General features: G+C 45.8%; 1 protein-coding gene across 2 annotated transcripts; it reads right to left on the bottom strand.

Annotated features, from left to right (window-relative positions):
- Window positions 1-3,574: 3,574 nt before the first annotated feature.
- On the bottom strand, window positions 3,575-15,758 carry LOC110485482 (zinc finger protein 501). Of its 2 annotated transcripts, XM_036948007.1 has the most exons (4): window positions 10,716-10,988; window positions 8,026-9,334; window positions 5,222-6,426; window positions 3,575-3,986 (listed from the first exon to the last, which is right to left on the bottom strand). In XM_036948007.1, exons 2-4 carry the CDS (start codon window positions 8,875-8,877, stop codon window positions 3,983-3,985), a joined length of 2,061 nt encoding a protein of 686 aa, XP_036803902.1. In that variant the 5' UTR covers window positions 8,878-9,334; window positions 10,716-10,988; the 3' UTR covers window positions 3,575-3,982. The 2 variants fall into 2 exon arrangements, with proteins under 2 accessions (XP_036803902.1, XP_036803903.1); XM_036948008.1 differs by lacking the exons at window positions 3,575-3,986; window positions 8,026-9,334; window positions 10,716-10,988 and adding an exon at window positions 15,367-15,758 and having other exon boundaries at window positions 4,815-6,426.
- Between the last annotated feature and the right edge of the window lie 89 nt (window positions 15,759-15,847).

The following is a 15,847-nucleotide window of genomic DNA, read 5'->3' as shown; positions in this document are numbered from 1 at the left end:
TGTGAGTAAGACCTTTAAACAGATTAACATTCACAAGGCCAGACGGATTACAAGGGCATGTATTCAGAGCACGCCGCTTGCAAGTATCTTAACTTTCAACCTCTCTCTGACCCAGTCTGAAATACCTACATGTTTCAGGCAAACCACCATAGTCCCTATGCCCAAAAAAGGTAACCTAAATGACTATTGGCCAGTAGCATTCACATCTATAGCCATGACATGTTTTGAAAGGCTTGTCATGGCTCACATCAACACCATTATCCAAGACACTTTGGACCCACTTCAACTCAGATACCACCTCAACAGATCCACAGATGATCTCTACTGCACGCCACACTGTCCTTTCCCACCTGGACAAAAGGAACACCTACACGAGAATGTTGTTCATTGACCACAGCTCAGCGTTTAACACCATAGTGCCCTCCAAGCTCATCACTAAGCTAAGGACCCTGGGACTGAAAACCTCCCTCAACAACTGGACTTCCTGATGGGCCGCCCCCAGGTGGTGAGGGTAGGCAACAACACACCTGTCACGGTGGCCCTCAACACGGGTGCATAACATTGGATTTGTATTACATGTGACCCTGTCAATCAATATGCATAGTCCAGTGGAGGCTGCTGAGGGGAGGACGGCTCATAATGATAATGCTGAGGGGAGGACGGCTCATAATGATAATGCTGAGGGGAGGACGGCTCATAATGATAATGCTGGGGGAGGACGGCCCATAATGATAATGCTGGGGGAGGACGGCTCATAATGATAATGCTGAGGGGAGGACGGCTCATAATGCTGAGGGGAGGACGGCTCATAATGATAATGCTGAGGGGAGGACGGCTCATAATGATAATGCTGGGGGAGGACGGCCCATAATGATAATGCTGGGGGAGGACGGCTCATAATGATAATGCTGAGGGGAGGACGGCTCATAATGATAATGCCGAGGGGAGGACGGCTCATAATGATAATGCTGAGGGGAGGACGGCTCATAATGATAATGCTGGGGGAGGACGGCCCATAATGATAATGCTGAGGGGAGGACGGCTCATAATGATAATGCTGGGGGAGGACGGCTCATAATGATAATTGAACAGAACAAATGGAATGGCATCAAACCATGTATTTGATGTATTGGATACCATTCCATTGATTCAGCTCCAGCCATTACCACGAGCCCGTCCTCCCGAATTAAGGTGCCACCAACCTCCTGTGGCAGAGTATACGTTGGTAACTTCCTGTTTTAGTTTCAAGATATTTTCTGAGGGTTTCTTTGATTTTAATGTAGAATCTCTCCAATCGAACAGTATATACGGACGCTCCTTCAGTGCAGTTGAACCATTTTGTTATTCATTGGTCCTTATCACAACAAGACTATTGATTAAGGGTCCAAAGGTGATAAAAGTATGGAAGACACGTATCCACTGTCCCCTCCCATCAGTCCAGCCAGGCATTTCATAAACTTCATCTCCACTTGGAGAAAAAGCACCAAGACATTATTTCCCTTTGCTTCTAGCCCAGCATTTGGTTTGCAACAGTGGGGGTTTGCATAAACCTTGCTGTCTGCCCCTCCGACCTCGGCAACTGTTGTGACTTCTGGCTATGGATATTCAAGATTATTTTATCTCATTTATTTAACTCATTTGGTAGTCCTATCCAAATTAATCTAAGAGGGGCACCATTAAGGGTTTTAATATAGAGATTGAATTAACTCGATCAGTAGTTATCATTAACCGGTATACCATCTAATCCTCTATCAACAACAGTGTTAATCAACAGTCAATTGATTATGTTCTCATTCTGAATGGTTGTCGAGCTCTAAAACGTCCAAGAACCCAATGTCTTGCAAATTAACTCAATGCCACAAATAATTAATTCATGGTTTTATTTACTAGACTAAATAAGTTGGAAAATTCAATAGTTAACAGATACGATCTAAATGCAGGGTATACAAGATACAGCACAGTTGTCTAAGGGATCATCTCCACAGGTCAATTAACTTCCGTACCCAACTCAGCAAATACAACAGCACATACATTCACAAGACTTTTGAGGACGAGATAGACCTTATCAATTGAGAGGGAAATATGAGAGGCCCCACCAACACATGCCTTCACAACCGTGAAATGCTCGTTTTGTCACCCAGAAATCTCCAGTGGGACCAGGCTATCAGATCACATCTGAATGTGGACAGTGCAGAGACAGTATGGATCATGGGTTGGTAAATTAGACCTGCCGTCTTACACACACAACGCCACTTTCATAGAACAGGAATAATGCAACAGGGACATTCATTGTATGTCGATGCTGACTCTCAGTGGGATTCCGTCAGGATGGGATAAGTGCTTGGAGGATGGTGGTCTCTCTTTCTCGTGGAGCTGAGGCCAGGGGGCTGGAAATAGCTCACAGCCAAAGGAGTGACACCTCACATCTTCCTCTCTTGGTTCTTTTACTGAACGAAAATATAAAACGCAACATGCAACAATTTCAAATATTTTACTGAGTGACAGTTCATATAAGGAAATCAGTCAATTGAAATAAATGGATTTCACATGATTGGGAATAGATACCTTAAAAAAAAAGGTAGGGGCCTGGATGGATGAGAAACAGTCTCTGGTGTGACCATTATTTGCCTCCTGCAGCGTGAAACATCTCCTTCACATAGAGTTGATCAGGCTGTTGATTGTGGCCTGTGGAATGTTGATTGTGGCCTGTGGAATGTTGATTGTGGAATGTTGATTGCGGCCTGTGGAATGTTGATTGTGGCCTGTGGAATGTTGTCCCACTTCTCTTCAATGGCTCTGCGAAGTTGCTGGATATTGGCGGAAACTGAAACAGGCTGTCGGACACGGTCGATCCAGAGCATTGAGCATCCAGAACAGGCTCAATGGGTGACATGTCTGGTGAGTATGCAGGCTATGGAAGAACTGGGAAATGTTCAGCTTCCAGGACTTGTGTACAGATCCTTGCGACATAAGGCTGTGCATTAACATGCTGAGACAGGAGGTGATGGTGACAGATAAATGGAATGAAAATGGGCGTCAGGATCTCATCACGGTATATCTGTGCATTCAAATAAATGCAATTGTGTTCGTTGTCCACAGCTTGCCTGCTCATATCAGAACCCCACCGCCACCACGGGGCAGTCTGTCAACGTCGACATCAACAAACCCGCTCGCCCACATAATGCCATACACGTGGTCTGCGGTTGTGAGGCTGGTTGTGCGTACTGTAAAATTCTCTAAAATGCCATTGGAGGTGGCTTATGGTAGAGAAATTAACATTCAATTATCTGGCAAAAGCTCTGATGGACATTCCTGCAGTCAGCATGTTGAGGGCACAAGCCCTCAAAAACTTGAGACATCTGTGTTGTGGGACAAAAGTGCATGTTTTCGAGTGGCCTTTTATTTTTCCCCAGCACAAGGTGCACCTGTGTAATGATTGTGCAGTTTAATCAGCTTCTTGATATGCCACACCTGTCAGGTGGATGGATTATCGTGGCAAAGGAGAAATGTTCACTAACAGGGAGGTAAACAAATTTGAGCACAACATTTGAGAGAAATAAGCATTTTGTGTGTATAGGAAAAATGGGATCTTTTATTTCAGTTCATGAAACATGGGACCAACACTTTACATGTTGCATTTATATTTTTGTTCAGTGTAGTTATCAGTCCAGGAAAGTAGGCATAAAGTCTATTAGAGTTAATGTAATTATTTCTCTAACCGCGCAGGATGTATTGCGAACTCAGTCCGTGGTCTTGAATGAACAACAGTGAGCTCCTCCTCTCTGGAAACTCTTCTGTCGGAGTAGGATAAGGCTTCCTCGATCTGTGTTTTGGTTTCCAAGGAGATTAGATCCTTCGTCCAACTTGGCGTGGCCTCGCCTTGGAGAAGTTGATCTCATTTATGTTTAGTAAGTCCTCTAATTTATAGGGAGACTCACAGAAGGCAGGCCCTAAGACGAGTAGGCTTTTCGTCACAACAATATCACCTGGAAGTGTTGCAAATAAGGGACAAGGTGATTCTCTTTTAGACTTCAGAGGAACAATGAATGCTTGGTAGCTTTTACAAAACAGAGGGGTGTGTTTGAAATGGCATCCTATTTCCTGTATAGTGCACTACATTTTTGTTCTGCAAAGAGAGGAAGAGAAACAGTAACACAGGGAGGGGGGAACAGTAACATGGGGAGGGGGGAACAGTAACAGGGGGAGGGGGGAACAGTAACACAGGGAGGGGGGGACATTAACACAGGGAGGGGGGAACAGTAACAAGGGGAGGGGGGAACAGTAACACGGGGAGGGGGGCACAGTAACACGGGGAGGGGGGAACAGTAACAAGGGGAGGGGGGAACAGTAATACGGGAGGGGGGAACAGTAACAAGGGGAGGGGGGAACAGTAACACGGGGAGGGGGGGAACAGTAACACGGGAAGAGGGGACAGTAACACGGGGAGGGGGGAACAGTAACACGGGGAGGGGGGGACAGTAACACGGGAAGAGGGGACAGTAACACGGGGAGGGGGGAACAGTAACACGGGGAGGGGGGGACAGTAACACGGGGAGGGGGGGACAGTAACACGGGGAGGGGGGGACAGTAACACGGGGAGGGGGGAACAGTAACACGGGGAGGGGGGGAACAGTAACACGGGGAGGGGGGGAACAGTAACACGGGGAGGGGAACAGTAACACGGGGAGGGGGGGAACAGTAACACGGGGAGGGGAACAGTAACACGGGAAGGGGAACAGTAACACGGGGAGGGGAACAGTAACATGGGGAGGGGGGGAACAGTAACACGGGGAGGGGAACAGTAACACGGGGAGGGGAACAGTAACACGGGGAGGGGGGAACAGTAACACGGGGAGGGGGGGAACAGTATCACGGGGAGGGGGAAACAACACTACTTTTGATCAGAGCTGTAGGTTTATTTGGTCATCAAGTAGTGCACCATATTTAGGGAATAGGGAACGCAGCTAGGTGTCTGTATGAAAAAAGTCCAGTTCCCCTCGTCAAAACACCTGAGAACCCTCTCACCTACGTGGCTGCTTCCAGCTGTACTGCTTTAAGGACCCGCTTTCCAGTTCTCTCCAGTTCCTACACTCAGAACACTGGGGCTGGTGCCAAATGGCACCCTATTCAGTGCTCTACTTTTGACCAGAATCCTATGGGCCCTAGTGCACTAGTAGAGAATAGGGTGCCATTTGGGGCGTAGCCCCGAGGTTCCTCTCACCTGGTTTGCTGCTCACACTTGTGCCTCTTCAGGGACCCACTCTGACTGTAGCTCCTACAGCACTCTGTGCATTTGTACGGCTTCTCTCCTGTGTGGACAACCATGTGCACTTTACGAGACGCCGAAGTGATGAAGCACTTGTCACACTCGGAGCATTTGTATGGTTTCTCCCCCGTGTGTCTCCTCATGTGCTGTGCTAGATGCCCACTCTGACTGTATCTCCTACAGCACTCTGTGCATTTGTACGGCTTCTCTCCTGTGTGGACAACCATGTGCACTTTACGAGACGCCGAAGTGATGAAGCACTTGTCACACTCGGAGCATTTGTATGGTTTCTCCCCTGTGTGTTTCATTGTAACGTGGTCTTTCAATTGGTACCCCTGTTTGAACTGCTTCCCACAGTCCTGGCAAGAGAACGGCGTCTCCCCGGTGTGCTGTCGCCGGTGGATCATAAGGGTGTGCGGCCGGGCAAAGGTCATGGGACACTCTGGGCAGGACAGCGGGCGCTCGCCGGTGTGGCTCAGCCGGTGATACTTCAGACTAATGTAACGGACAAAACTCTGGCCACACTCCGGGCACAAGTACGGTTTATTCCCGCTGTGGGCCGTCATGTGGCTCTTCAGGTGGTCGGAGATTTTGAAGCTTTGGCCGCACTGGGGGCAGACGTAGGGCCGTGCGTCGCTGTGGAACCGCATGTGGCGGGTCAGGTTGGATTTGAACGTGAAGGTTCTGCCACATTGGAGGCAGGCGAAGGGGCGCTCCACCTCGTGGATTGGTCGGTGCTCGTCTAGACTGCCTTTCCGGGAGAAGGTTTTATGGCACACCTCACAGGAGTGCGGCCGGTACTGTGTGTGGCTCCGGGAATGAAACTTAAACTGAATTTTGGAGAAGAACTTCTGGCCGCAGTCTGGACACGGGAACCTGGGGACCTTCTGGTTGCGAGGCCAACATTCCAGGTCAGACCGCAACGCAGCCGGATTGAATGGCTGAACGGTAGACGACTGCAGCTGCCTCCCTCCATCCTGGTGGTACAGGGGGGCATCCTTCATCTTCATACCCAAGTGATGTGCATCTGTCCTGGGGTCGCTCTCTGTAGGTCCCCTGGTGTTACCCATCTCTGTGTCGTAGCTCTCTGTCTTCACAGACTTCAACCAGTGTTCATCACTTCTTGTCCCGATAGGCAGCTCGTCCATCTCTTGTTTCACCTGGTTTAGAATAAAATATCTTTATTTTCCCAGAGGAAACTTCAGTGATAGTAAGATACGTCAAGATATCTAGTAAATATATACAGTGCACTCGGAAAGTATTCAGACCCCTTGACTTTTTCCTCAATCTTACATTAGCCTCGTTCTAAAATTGATTTGGGGGACCCCTCAATCTATAAACAATACCCAATAATGACAACGCAAAAACAGTTTAAAAAATGTTTGTTTGTAAAAAAAAAGTAAAAAACTATCACATTTCCGTAAGTATTCAGATCCTTTACTCAGTACTTTATTGAAGCGCCTTTGGAACCTTTGGCAGTGATTACAGCCTTGAGTCTTCTTGGGTATGACGCTACAAGCTTGACACCTGCATTTGGGGAATTTCTCCCCATTTCTTCTCTGCAGATCCTCTCCAGCTCTGTCAGGTTGGATGGGGAGTGTTGCTTCACAGTTGTTTTCAGGTCTCTCCAGAGATGTTCAATCGGGTTCAAGTCCGGGCTCTGGCAGGGCCACTCAAGGTCATTCAGAAACTTGTCCCGAAGCCACGCCTGCGTTGTCTTGGCTGTGTGCTTAGTGTGGTTTTCCTGTTGGAAGGTGAACCTTTGCCCCAGTCTGAGGTCCTGAGTGCTCTGGAGAAGGTTTTCATCAAGGATCTCTCTGTACTTTGCTCTGTTCATCTTTGCCTCGATCCTGACTAGTCTCCCAGTCCCTGCCGTTGAAAAGCATCCCCACAGTATGATGCTGCCACCACCATGCTTCACAGTAGATATGGTGCCAGATTTCCTCCAGACGTGACGCTTGGCATTCAGGGAATGCCAGAGAATCTTGTTTCTCATGGTCAGAGTCCTTTAGGTGCCTTTTGGCAAACTCCAAGCAGGCTGTCATGTGCCTTTTACTGAGGAGTGGCTTCCATCTGGCCTCTCTGCCATAAAGGCTTGGTTCGTGGAGTGCTGCAGAGACGGACGAACCTTCCAGGAGGACAACCATCTCCACAGAGGAACTCTGGAGCTCTGTCCGAGTGACCATCGGCTTCTTGGTCAGGACTCTTGGTGGTTCCAAACTTCTTTCACTTAAAAATTCCTTCGACCTGTGTTCTTGGGGACCTTCAATGCTGCAGAATTTTTTTGGTACCCTTCCTCAGATCGGTGCCTCGACACAATCCTGTCTCTGAGCTCTACGGACAATTCCTTCGACCTCATGGCTTGGTTTTATCTCTGACATGCACTGTGAACTGTGGGACCTTATATAGACAGGTGTGTGCCTTTCCAAATTATGTCCAATCAATTGAATTTACCACAGATGGACTCCAATCAAGTTGTAGAAACATATCAAGGATGATCAATGGAAACAGAATGGACCTGAGCACAATTTTGAGTCTCATAGCAAAGGTTCTGAATACTTTGTAAACATTTCTAAAAACCTGTTTTGCTTTGTCATTATGGGGTATCGTGTGTAGATTGATAAACATTTTTTATGTGGAAAAAGTCAAGGGGTCAGAATACTTTCCGAATTAACTGTAGCTGCAACATTCACACAGATACAAATGGTATAAAAGATCTCAATTACATTTTAATTTAAAAGCTACAAGTTTAAACCTACCTCTTGTTTTGCTGCGTCAGGCCTCAAGATGGAGCGGGAGAATTTGAGAATGATCTTGGGTTTATTTTTGCTTCCCTTCAGACAGTGCTGATGTCTAGACACTAGTGATACCTGGCTAGAAACACTTTTGTTGTCAGCAGAGTTGTGTCCATTTCCTGTGGATTGTTTCTTTCCTCTGCTGGTGGTGTTTTTCTTCTTTGTTGGTTTTCTACCTGGTTTGTTGTTCTTCGGGTTGTTCTGGTTAAGTCTGGGAGCACAGAGAGACAGTTGATCCTTTGTCAGTCTGTGGAGTCTCAAGATGGGTAAAGAAACAGCAGCGGACATCTTGAGTTGATTCAGGTTAACGCTATGCAGAGAATCTCCTTCCTCCATCTTGAGTTGATTCAGATTAACGCTATGCAGAGAATCTCCTTCCTCCATCTTGAGTTGATTCAGGTTAACGCTATGCAGAGAATCTCCTTCCTCCATCTTGAGTTGATTCAGATTAACGCTATGGGGAGAATCTCCTTCCTCCATCTTGAGTTGATTCAGGTTAACGCTATGCAGAGAATCTCCTTCCTCCATCTTGAGTTGATTCAGATTAACGCTATGCAGAGAATCTCCTTCCTCCATCTTGAGTTGATTCAGGTTAACGCTAAGCAGAGAATCTCCTTCCTCCATCTTGAGTTGATTCAGGTTAACGCTATGCAGAGAATCTCCTTCCTCCATTTTGAGTTGATTCAGGTTAACGCTATACAGAGAATCTCCTTCCTCCATCTTGAGTTGATTCAGGTTAACGCTATGCAGAGAATCTCCTTCCTCCATCTTGAGTTGATTCAGGTTAACGCTATGCAGAGAATCTCCTTCCTCCATTTTGAGTTGATGTAGTTAACCTGGGCAGAGAAACTTGTTCTGTTAAACTATGCTGGTGCCATGTGGGTAACTGTGATGGCTTGTCTTCTCCTTATAAGACAGCTCTAGGCTGGTGCCATGTGGGTAACTGTGATGGCTTGTCTTCTCCTTATAAGACAGCTCTAGGCTGGTGCCATGTGGGTAACTGTGATGGCTTGTCTTCTCCTTATAAGACAGCTCTAGGCTGGTGCCATGTGGGTGACTGTGATGGCTTGTCTTCTCCTTATAAGACAGCTCTAGGCTGGTGCCATGTGGGTAACTGTGATGGCTTGTCTTCTCCTTATAAGACAGCTCTAGGCTGGTGCCATGTGGGTGACTGTGATGGCTTGTCTTCTCCTTATAAGACGGCTCTAGGCTGGTGCCATGTGGGTGACTGTGATGGCTTCTCTTCTCCTTATAAGACAGAGCTGGTCATCATCTGTAAGAAGTAATGGAGAGACATGTAAGAATAAAGAAGAATGTCAACTAGACAAATTCAAATTGACAAAATCAGGATAAGGGAATCCAAGGCCTGTTCATCCAAGGCCTGGAATCCAAGGCCTGTTCACCCCGCTATTATCCAGAAGGTGAGGTCCATACAGGTGCATCAAAGCTGGGACCGAAAGATTGAAAAACAGCTTCTATCTCATGGCCATCAGACTTTTAAATAGCCATCTCTAGCAGGCCTCTATCCAGTATCCTGCTCTGAACTTAAGTCGCTGTCACTAGCTGACTATCACCCAATTACTCATCCCTGCACCTTAGAGGCTGCTGCCCTATGTACATAGACATGGAACACTGGTCACTTTAATAATGTTTACATACTGTTTTACCCATTTCATAAGTGCAGTATATTCTACTCAAGTACATCTTATTCAACTATTGCTGTACATACAGTGCCTTCAGGAAGTATTCAGACCCCTTTAATTGTCCACCATTTTGTTACATTAAATTCTTACTCTAAATTGAAAAGAATAAATACTAAAATCCTCAGCCATCTACACACAATACCCAATAATGACAAAGCAAAAATGAATGAGAAATGTTTGCAAATAAATAAAAATATATTTACAAAAGTATTCAGACCCTTTGCTATGAGACTCGAAATTGAGCTCAGGTGCATCCTGTTTCCATTGATCATCCTTGATGTTTCTACAACTTGATTTGAGTACACCTGTGGTAAATTCAATTGATTGGACATTATTTGTAAAGGCACACACCTGTCTATATAAGAGTTGACAGTTTTCGTTGTTTTGTTATTGTTGTAAAATCAACATGTTCAATGTACATGTAACCAGATAAAAAATCTTGACCTGCGGATCGCAAACAAGAAAATAAAGCCTGTGTGCCTTCAGTCTATTCGCCATTGGAGAGTGGGAAATGCAGGGAGCAGGTGTCCAAGTACAGTAGGCAACACGTAGCTATGTGTGTGAAAAATATTTGATCACAGGTAATACATTTAACTTGAACTTAGTTTAGTTCATTTGTAACTCCACTCGCTACTTGTAGCTGTATAGTCTATGTGTTGTTGGTCGTGGTTTGATTATGTTCCGGTCGGAAGTTAGCTACAGTAGCTAGCTGCTAACGTTATTAGGTGAAAAGGGGCACGAGGGAAGCCCTAAATTATTACATTTTTCTAACTAGGCAAGTCAGTTAAGAACAAATTATTATTTAGAATGACGGCCTACCCCAGGCTAAACCCGGACGACGATGGGCCAATTGTGCGCCGCCCTATGGGACTCCCAATCACGGCCGGATGTGATCCAGCCTGGATAGACAACAACTGCATTAACTGTCAAGTCTAGAAACGGACAGTCTACCTGCAGAGATGGAGGCAGCAATCTTCAGCGGGTATGAGTGATCCGAGTTGGTCCGACAAGCTAGTACATTTATCTCTGGGAAATAATTACGATCCCTGTTTGTAATAAACACTGTTATCCATACACAGGGTTGCCAGGTCATGTGAAAAACCTGTGCAAAAGACCCGAAAACGAAGACAATTTTTTTTTTCACATCAAGAGATAAGTTGTAATAAACCATTTTCCCATAACGTTATTAGCCTATTAACAAGGACCATAGACGTAACTACATGCTAAATGTGTTATGCGTGAAGCAACGCAGAGTGCCTGGACACAACTTTATTGGACATATACTACAAACCTCCAGGGTGCCTTATTGCTATTATAAACTGGTTACCAACGTAAAAGTTGTCTGATATACCACAGCTTTCAGCCAATCAGCATTCAGGTCTTGAACTCGGGTTATAATTGTAAATAAATCACTTTTGTGCATAACTATAGATCAATACACAGAGTTTGAGTGATGAAAGTTGGACAATGTTCAGGGACGGAGGATCTACAAATCTGAGCGAGAAACACTTGGATGGGAAAAAAACCCTGAATGTTTTGCTATTTTCTGTCAATTGTGCTGTTAGTATGAAGCCAGATGTTAAGATGACAAACTGTTATAAATTGACCATTTGTGAGATTGCCTTGTCATTTTAATAAGCAAAGGCTAAAACTAAAATCTGGGGTTATGAAGTAATTCAACTTCGCCATGATTTGCTTAGATAGATGCAGGTAGCCTATAGCCCCTGATAGGCCTACATCTAATTTCAGATAGTCTACAGTAGACGAGGCAAAATGTAAACTGAACGATTTAGCGTATTGCTTAGTTCAAATTAATACTCATTTATTCTACATGAATAGTTTGGCGATTTGAAGTAAGAAGTGCTTGTGTTTCCCTATAACCTGCTGGGATGGGCTACTGAGGATCGGTCTTAATTTCAATCATTGGATAAAATATTCATATGTATATAAACTGAATGTTTGTCAACAGCCACTGTTTATTTTTTAAGGGAAATGCCATGGCGACCGCAGTGCAACATAGAAGTAGCCCAAAAACCCGCAACCAATACATTTTCACCCGTGACATCATTTTCAAAGTTGCCCAAATGTCAAAACTGCGAACATGGCAACCCTGAACAGACAGATCAAAGGAAGTTGTGACTGCTTCTGCTGCTCTTCTTGGTCAAGACATCCACATTACTGCCACCTAGCGGAGTGGAGGAATTAGACATTTCGTTCCATTTAATACATGTACAATACCAATTAGATAGATTCTTATGGGTTTCCCCTGTTCATCTGTGCGTGTACGATCTACAATCATTACCTCTAACATAAACCTTAAAGATACAGTATAAACTGAGTGTACGAAACATCAAAGACACCTTCCTAATATTGAGTTGAACCCCCACCAGCCACCACGTTTCCCCTCAGAACAGCCTCAATTCATTGGGGCACGGACTCCAGAGACGCTGGTCCATGTTGACTCCAATGCTTCCTACTGTTGTGTCAAGTTGGCTGGATGTCCTTTGGGTGGTGGAACATTCTTGATACACACGGGAAACTGTTGAGCGTGGAAAAACCCAGCAGTGTTGCAGTTCTTGACACAAACCGGTGTGCCTGGCACCTACTACCATACCTACTACCATACCCTGTTCAAAAGCACTTAAATATGTTGTCTTGCCCGTTCGCCCTCTGAATGGCACACACACACAACCCATGTCTCAAAGCTTAAACATCCTTCTTTAACCTGACTCCTCCCCTTCATCTTTAACCTGACTCCTCCCCTTCATCTTTAACCTGACTCCTCCCCTTAATCTTTAACCTGACTCCTCCCCTTAATCTTTACCCTGACTCCTCCCCTTAATCTTTAACCTGACTCCTCCCCTTCATCTTTAACCTGACTCCTCCCCTTCTTTCACCTGACTCCTTCATCTTTAACCTGACTCCTCCCCTTCTTTCACCTGACTCCTTCATCTTTAACCTGACTCCTCCCCTTCATCTTTAACCTGACTCCTTCATCTTTATCCTGACTCCTCCCCTTCATCTTTATCCTGACTCCTCCCCTTCATCTTTACTGATTGAACTCTTTAACAAGTGATCATAGCTTTCACCTGGTTAGTCTGTCATGGAAAGGTGTTCTTAATGTTTTGTACACTGTAGATATTTTCATTCATTTGTTAAATAATTAGTTTACATTAAAAAAATCTCAATTTATTTCATGATTTGTTACAAATGTGTTGGACAACAATGCAGATGTTTTGAGAATTCTGTATCTCCTTAATGACATATGACCATCATTCACACTCTCATAAAATGGGAGTAAATAAAAGTCAACAATGAGTCGAACCAAAACTTAGATCAAAGCTCTGTAATTCAATGTAGTCATAATGTATTGATTTTCACATCACCATCTTGTATTTTGCTCCATAAGTCATCAATGATCAATTTGAACACAGCTCCAACTGCCACTAACATCACCATGGTGACCACCAGACCCTTCTTTCTCCCTTACTGGGTGTGTTGACATTGAAGTGGTTTCCACCATTGCTCTCCTCCATCTCCTCTCTCTTCTCCAGCAGCTCTGTGACCTGAGTGTGGTCACCTTTCTCCTTGTTGAAGACATGATATCTGCCCCTGCAGGTACTGATTAGTTGTAGCAGTTGACTGTTGTCCTTCAGTAGGTCCTCCGCTGGTCTCCCCTCTAGCTGGTCTCCCCTCTAGCTGGTCTCCCCTCTAGCTGGTCTCCCCTCTAGCTCACATCAGGTAAGTTAAACTGCATCACAGTGAAAGTGGTTGATTTCATTTGAGGGTTAAATAATTGATAGAAGAGGTAAGAGGCCTAGAGATTTCCCTGGTCAGGTGATCTTATATTTTGAGTTCTACTGGGGTAAGACAGTTTAACTGCAGTAAGTTCATGAGGCAGTTATACATGATATTTTTCAAGAATCAATGGCTACATGTCCAAAAAGTCCAAAAATGTATGTACCAATCACAGATTGTTTATAGATGACTTAAAAAGGGACAAAGTCCAGTTTCCCTACTCAGAACACCGGAGAATCCTATAACCGGGTTCCTTTCAGCTGTGCTACATTTTAAGGATCGACTCTCCATTGCTCTCCAGTTCCGACACTTGAGAACACCGGGACGGTGTCCCAAATGGCATCCTATTCCATATAGTGCACTACTTTGGACCAGTGCACTTTATAGGGAATAGGGAGGCATTTGGGATGTACCCCGGAGGTTCCTCTCACCTGGGTTTCTTCTTACACCTGTGCCTCTTCAGGGAGCCAGTTTGACTGTAGCTCTTACCGCACTGCGTGCATTTGTACGGCTTCTCCCCTGTGTGGACAACCATGTGCACTTTACGCAACGTAGAATTGACAAAGCACTTGTCGCACTCAGAGCATTTGTATGGTTTCTCCCCTGTGTGTTTCCTCATGTGCTGCGTTAGATTCCCACTCTGACTGTAGCTCTTACCACACTCCATGCATTTGTACGGCTTCTCTCCGGTGTGGGCAACCATGTGTGCATTACGGGACGCCGAAGTGACAAAGCACTTGTCACACTCAGAGCATTTGTATGGTTTCTCCCCTGTGTGTTTCCTTCTGACGTGGTCTTTCAGTTGGCACCGCTGTTTGAACCTCTTCCCACCGTCCTGGCAAGAGAACGGCGTCTCCCCGGTGTGTTGTCGCCGGTGGATCATTAGGGTGTGTGGCCGGGCAAAGGTCATGGGACATTCTGGGCAGGACAGCGGGCGCTCGCCGGTGTGGCTCAGCCAGTGATACTTCAGACTCATGTAACTCTGGCCACACTCCGGGCACACGTACAGTTTACACCCACTGTGGGCCGTCATGTGGCGCTTCAGGTGGGCAGAGATCTTGAAGCCTTGGCCGCACTGGGGGCAGACGTAGGGCTGCGCATCACTGTGGAACCGCATGTGGCGGGTCAGGTTGGATTTGAACGTGAAGGTTCTGCCGCACTGGGGGCAGACGAAGGGACGTTCTGCATCGTGAATTGGTCGTCCAAGGTGGCTTTCCAGGAGAACGTCTTGCGGCACACCTCGCAGGAGTACGGCCGGTACTGTGTGTGGATCCGGGAGTGGAACTCCAGCGTGGTTTTGGAGAAGAACTTCCGTCCAATCTGGGCACGGAAACCGGCGGACCTACTGGTTGCGAGGCCGCCATTCTGGGTCGGACCGGAATGCAGTCAGATTGAACGGCTGGCTGTTAGCCGACCGCAGGCGTCTCCTTCCATCTTGGAAGTACAGGGGGGCATCCTCTGCCTTGATACCCAGGTGATGTGCATCTGTCTTGGGGTCGCTCTCTGTAGGAGGTCCCTTGGTGTTACCCATCTCTGGGTCGTAGCTCTCTGGCTTCACAGCGTTCAATTTTTGTCCGGATAGGCAGCTCGTCCATCTCGTTTCACCTGGTTTAATTTAGAATACCTTTATTTTTCTCTGAGGAAACTTACAAACCAGTCAAGATATCTAGTAAACATATAGCTGTAACATTCACACAGACAGATATCTAGTAAACATATAGCTGTAACATTCACACAGACAGATACAAATGCGATACAAGATCTCAATTAAATGTTAATTTAAAAGCCACAACTTTAAACCTACCTCTTGTTTTACCTCGTCAGGCCTCAAGATGGCGCTGGAGAGTTGTAGACTTATCTTGGGTTTGTTTTTACTTCCCTTGGGGCGACCCCACCACTTAGGGGCCGATGATACCTGGCTAGAAACACTTTTACTGTCAGCAGAGTTGTTTCCTTTTCCTATGGATTGTTTCCTTCCTCTGGTGGTGGTGGTGGTGGAGCTTTTCTTCTTCGTTGGTTTTCTGCCTGGTTTGTTATTGTTCTTCTGAGCAGCGAGAGACAGTTGATCCTTTGTTAGTCTGTGGAGTCTCACGATAGGTAAAGAAACGACAGCAGCCATTTTGAGTCGATGTAAGGCGAGTTTCTCTGGTCAAAAGTTGCTGACACCTGACAGATCTTACTTAAAATACCTATCCAGGCATTGTGTCAACTAACCAAATCATGTTATAGCAATCTGTCAGTCTATAACACCGTTGATGGTGTGGCAGGCAACCATTGGTTGATGA

The sequence above is a fragment of the Oncorhynchus mykiss genome, chromosome 17, assembly GCF_013265735.2.
Source record: "Oncorhynchus mykiss isolate Arlee chromosome 17, USDA_OmykA_1.1, whole genome shotgun sequence".
NCBI lineage: Eukaryota > Metazoa > Chordata > Actinopteri > Salmoniformes > Salmonidae > Oncorhynchus > Oncorhynchus mykiss.
This window is presented reverse-complemented; position numbering and strand designations above follow the sequence as displayed.

Coding starts and splice junctions, on each gene's coding strand:
- LOC110485482 (XM_036948007.1), bottom strand. CDS start 8,877: ATGGAGGAAGGAGATTCTCTGCATAGCGTTAACCTGAATCAACTCAAG. Junction 6,427..8,025: donor CTGACGCAGCAAAACAAGAG/GTAGGTTTAAAC, acceptor ATTCTAAACCAG/GTGAAACAAGAGATGGACGA.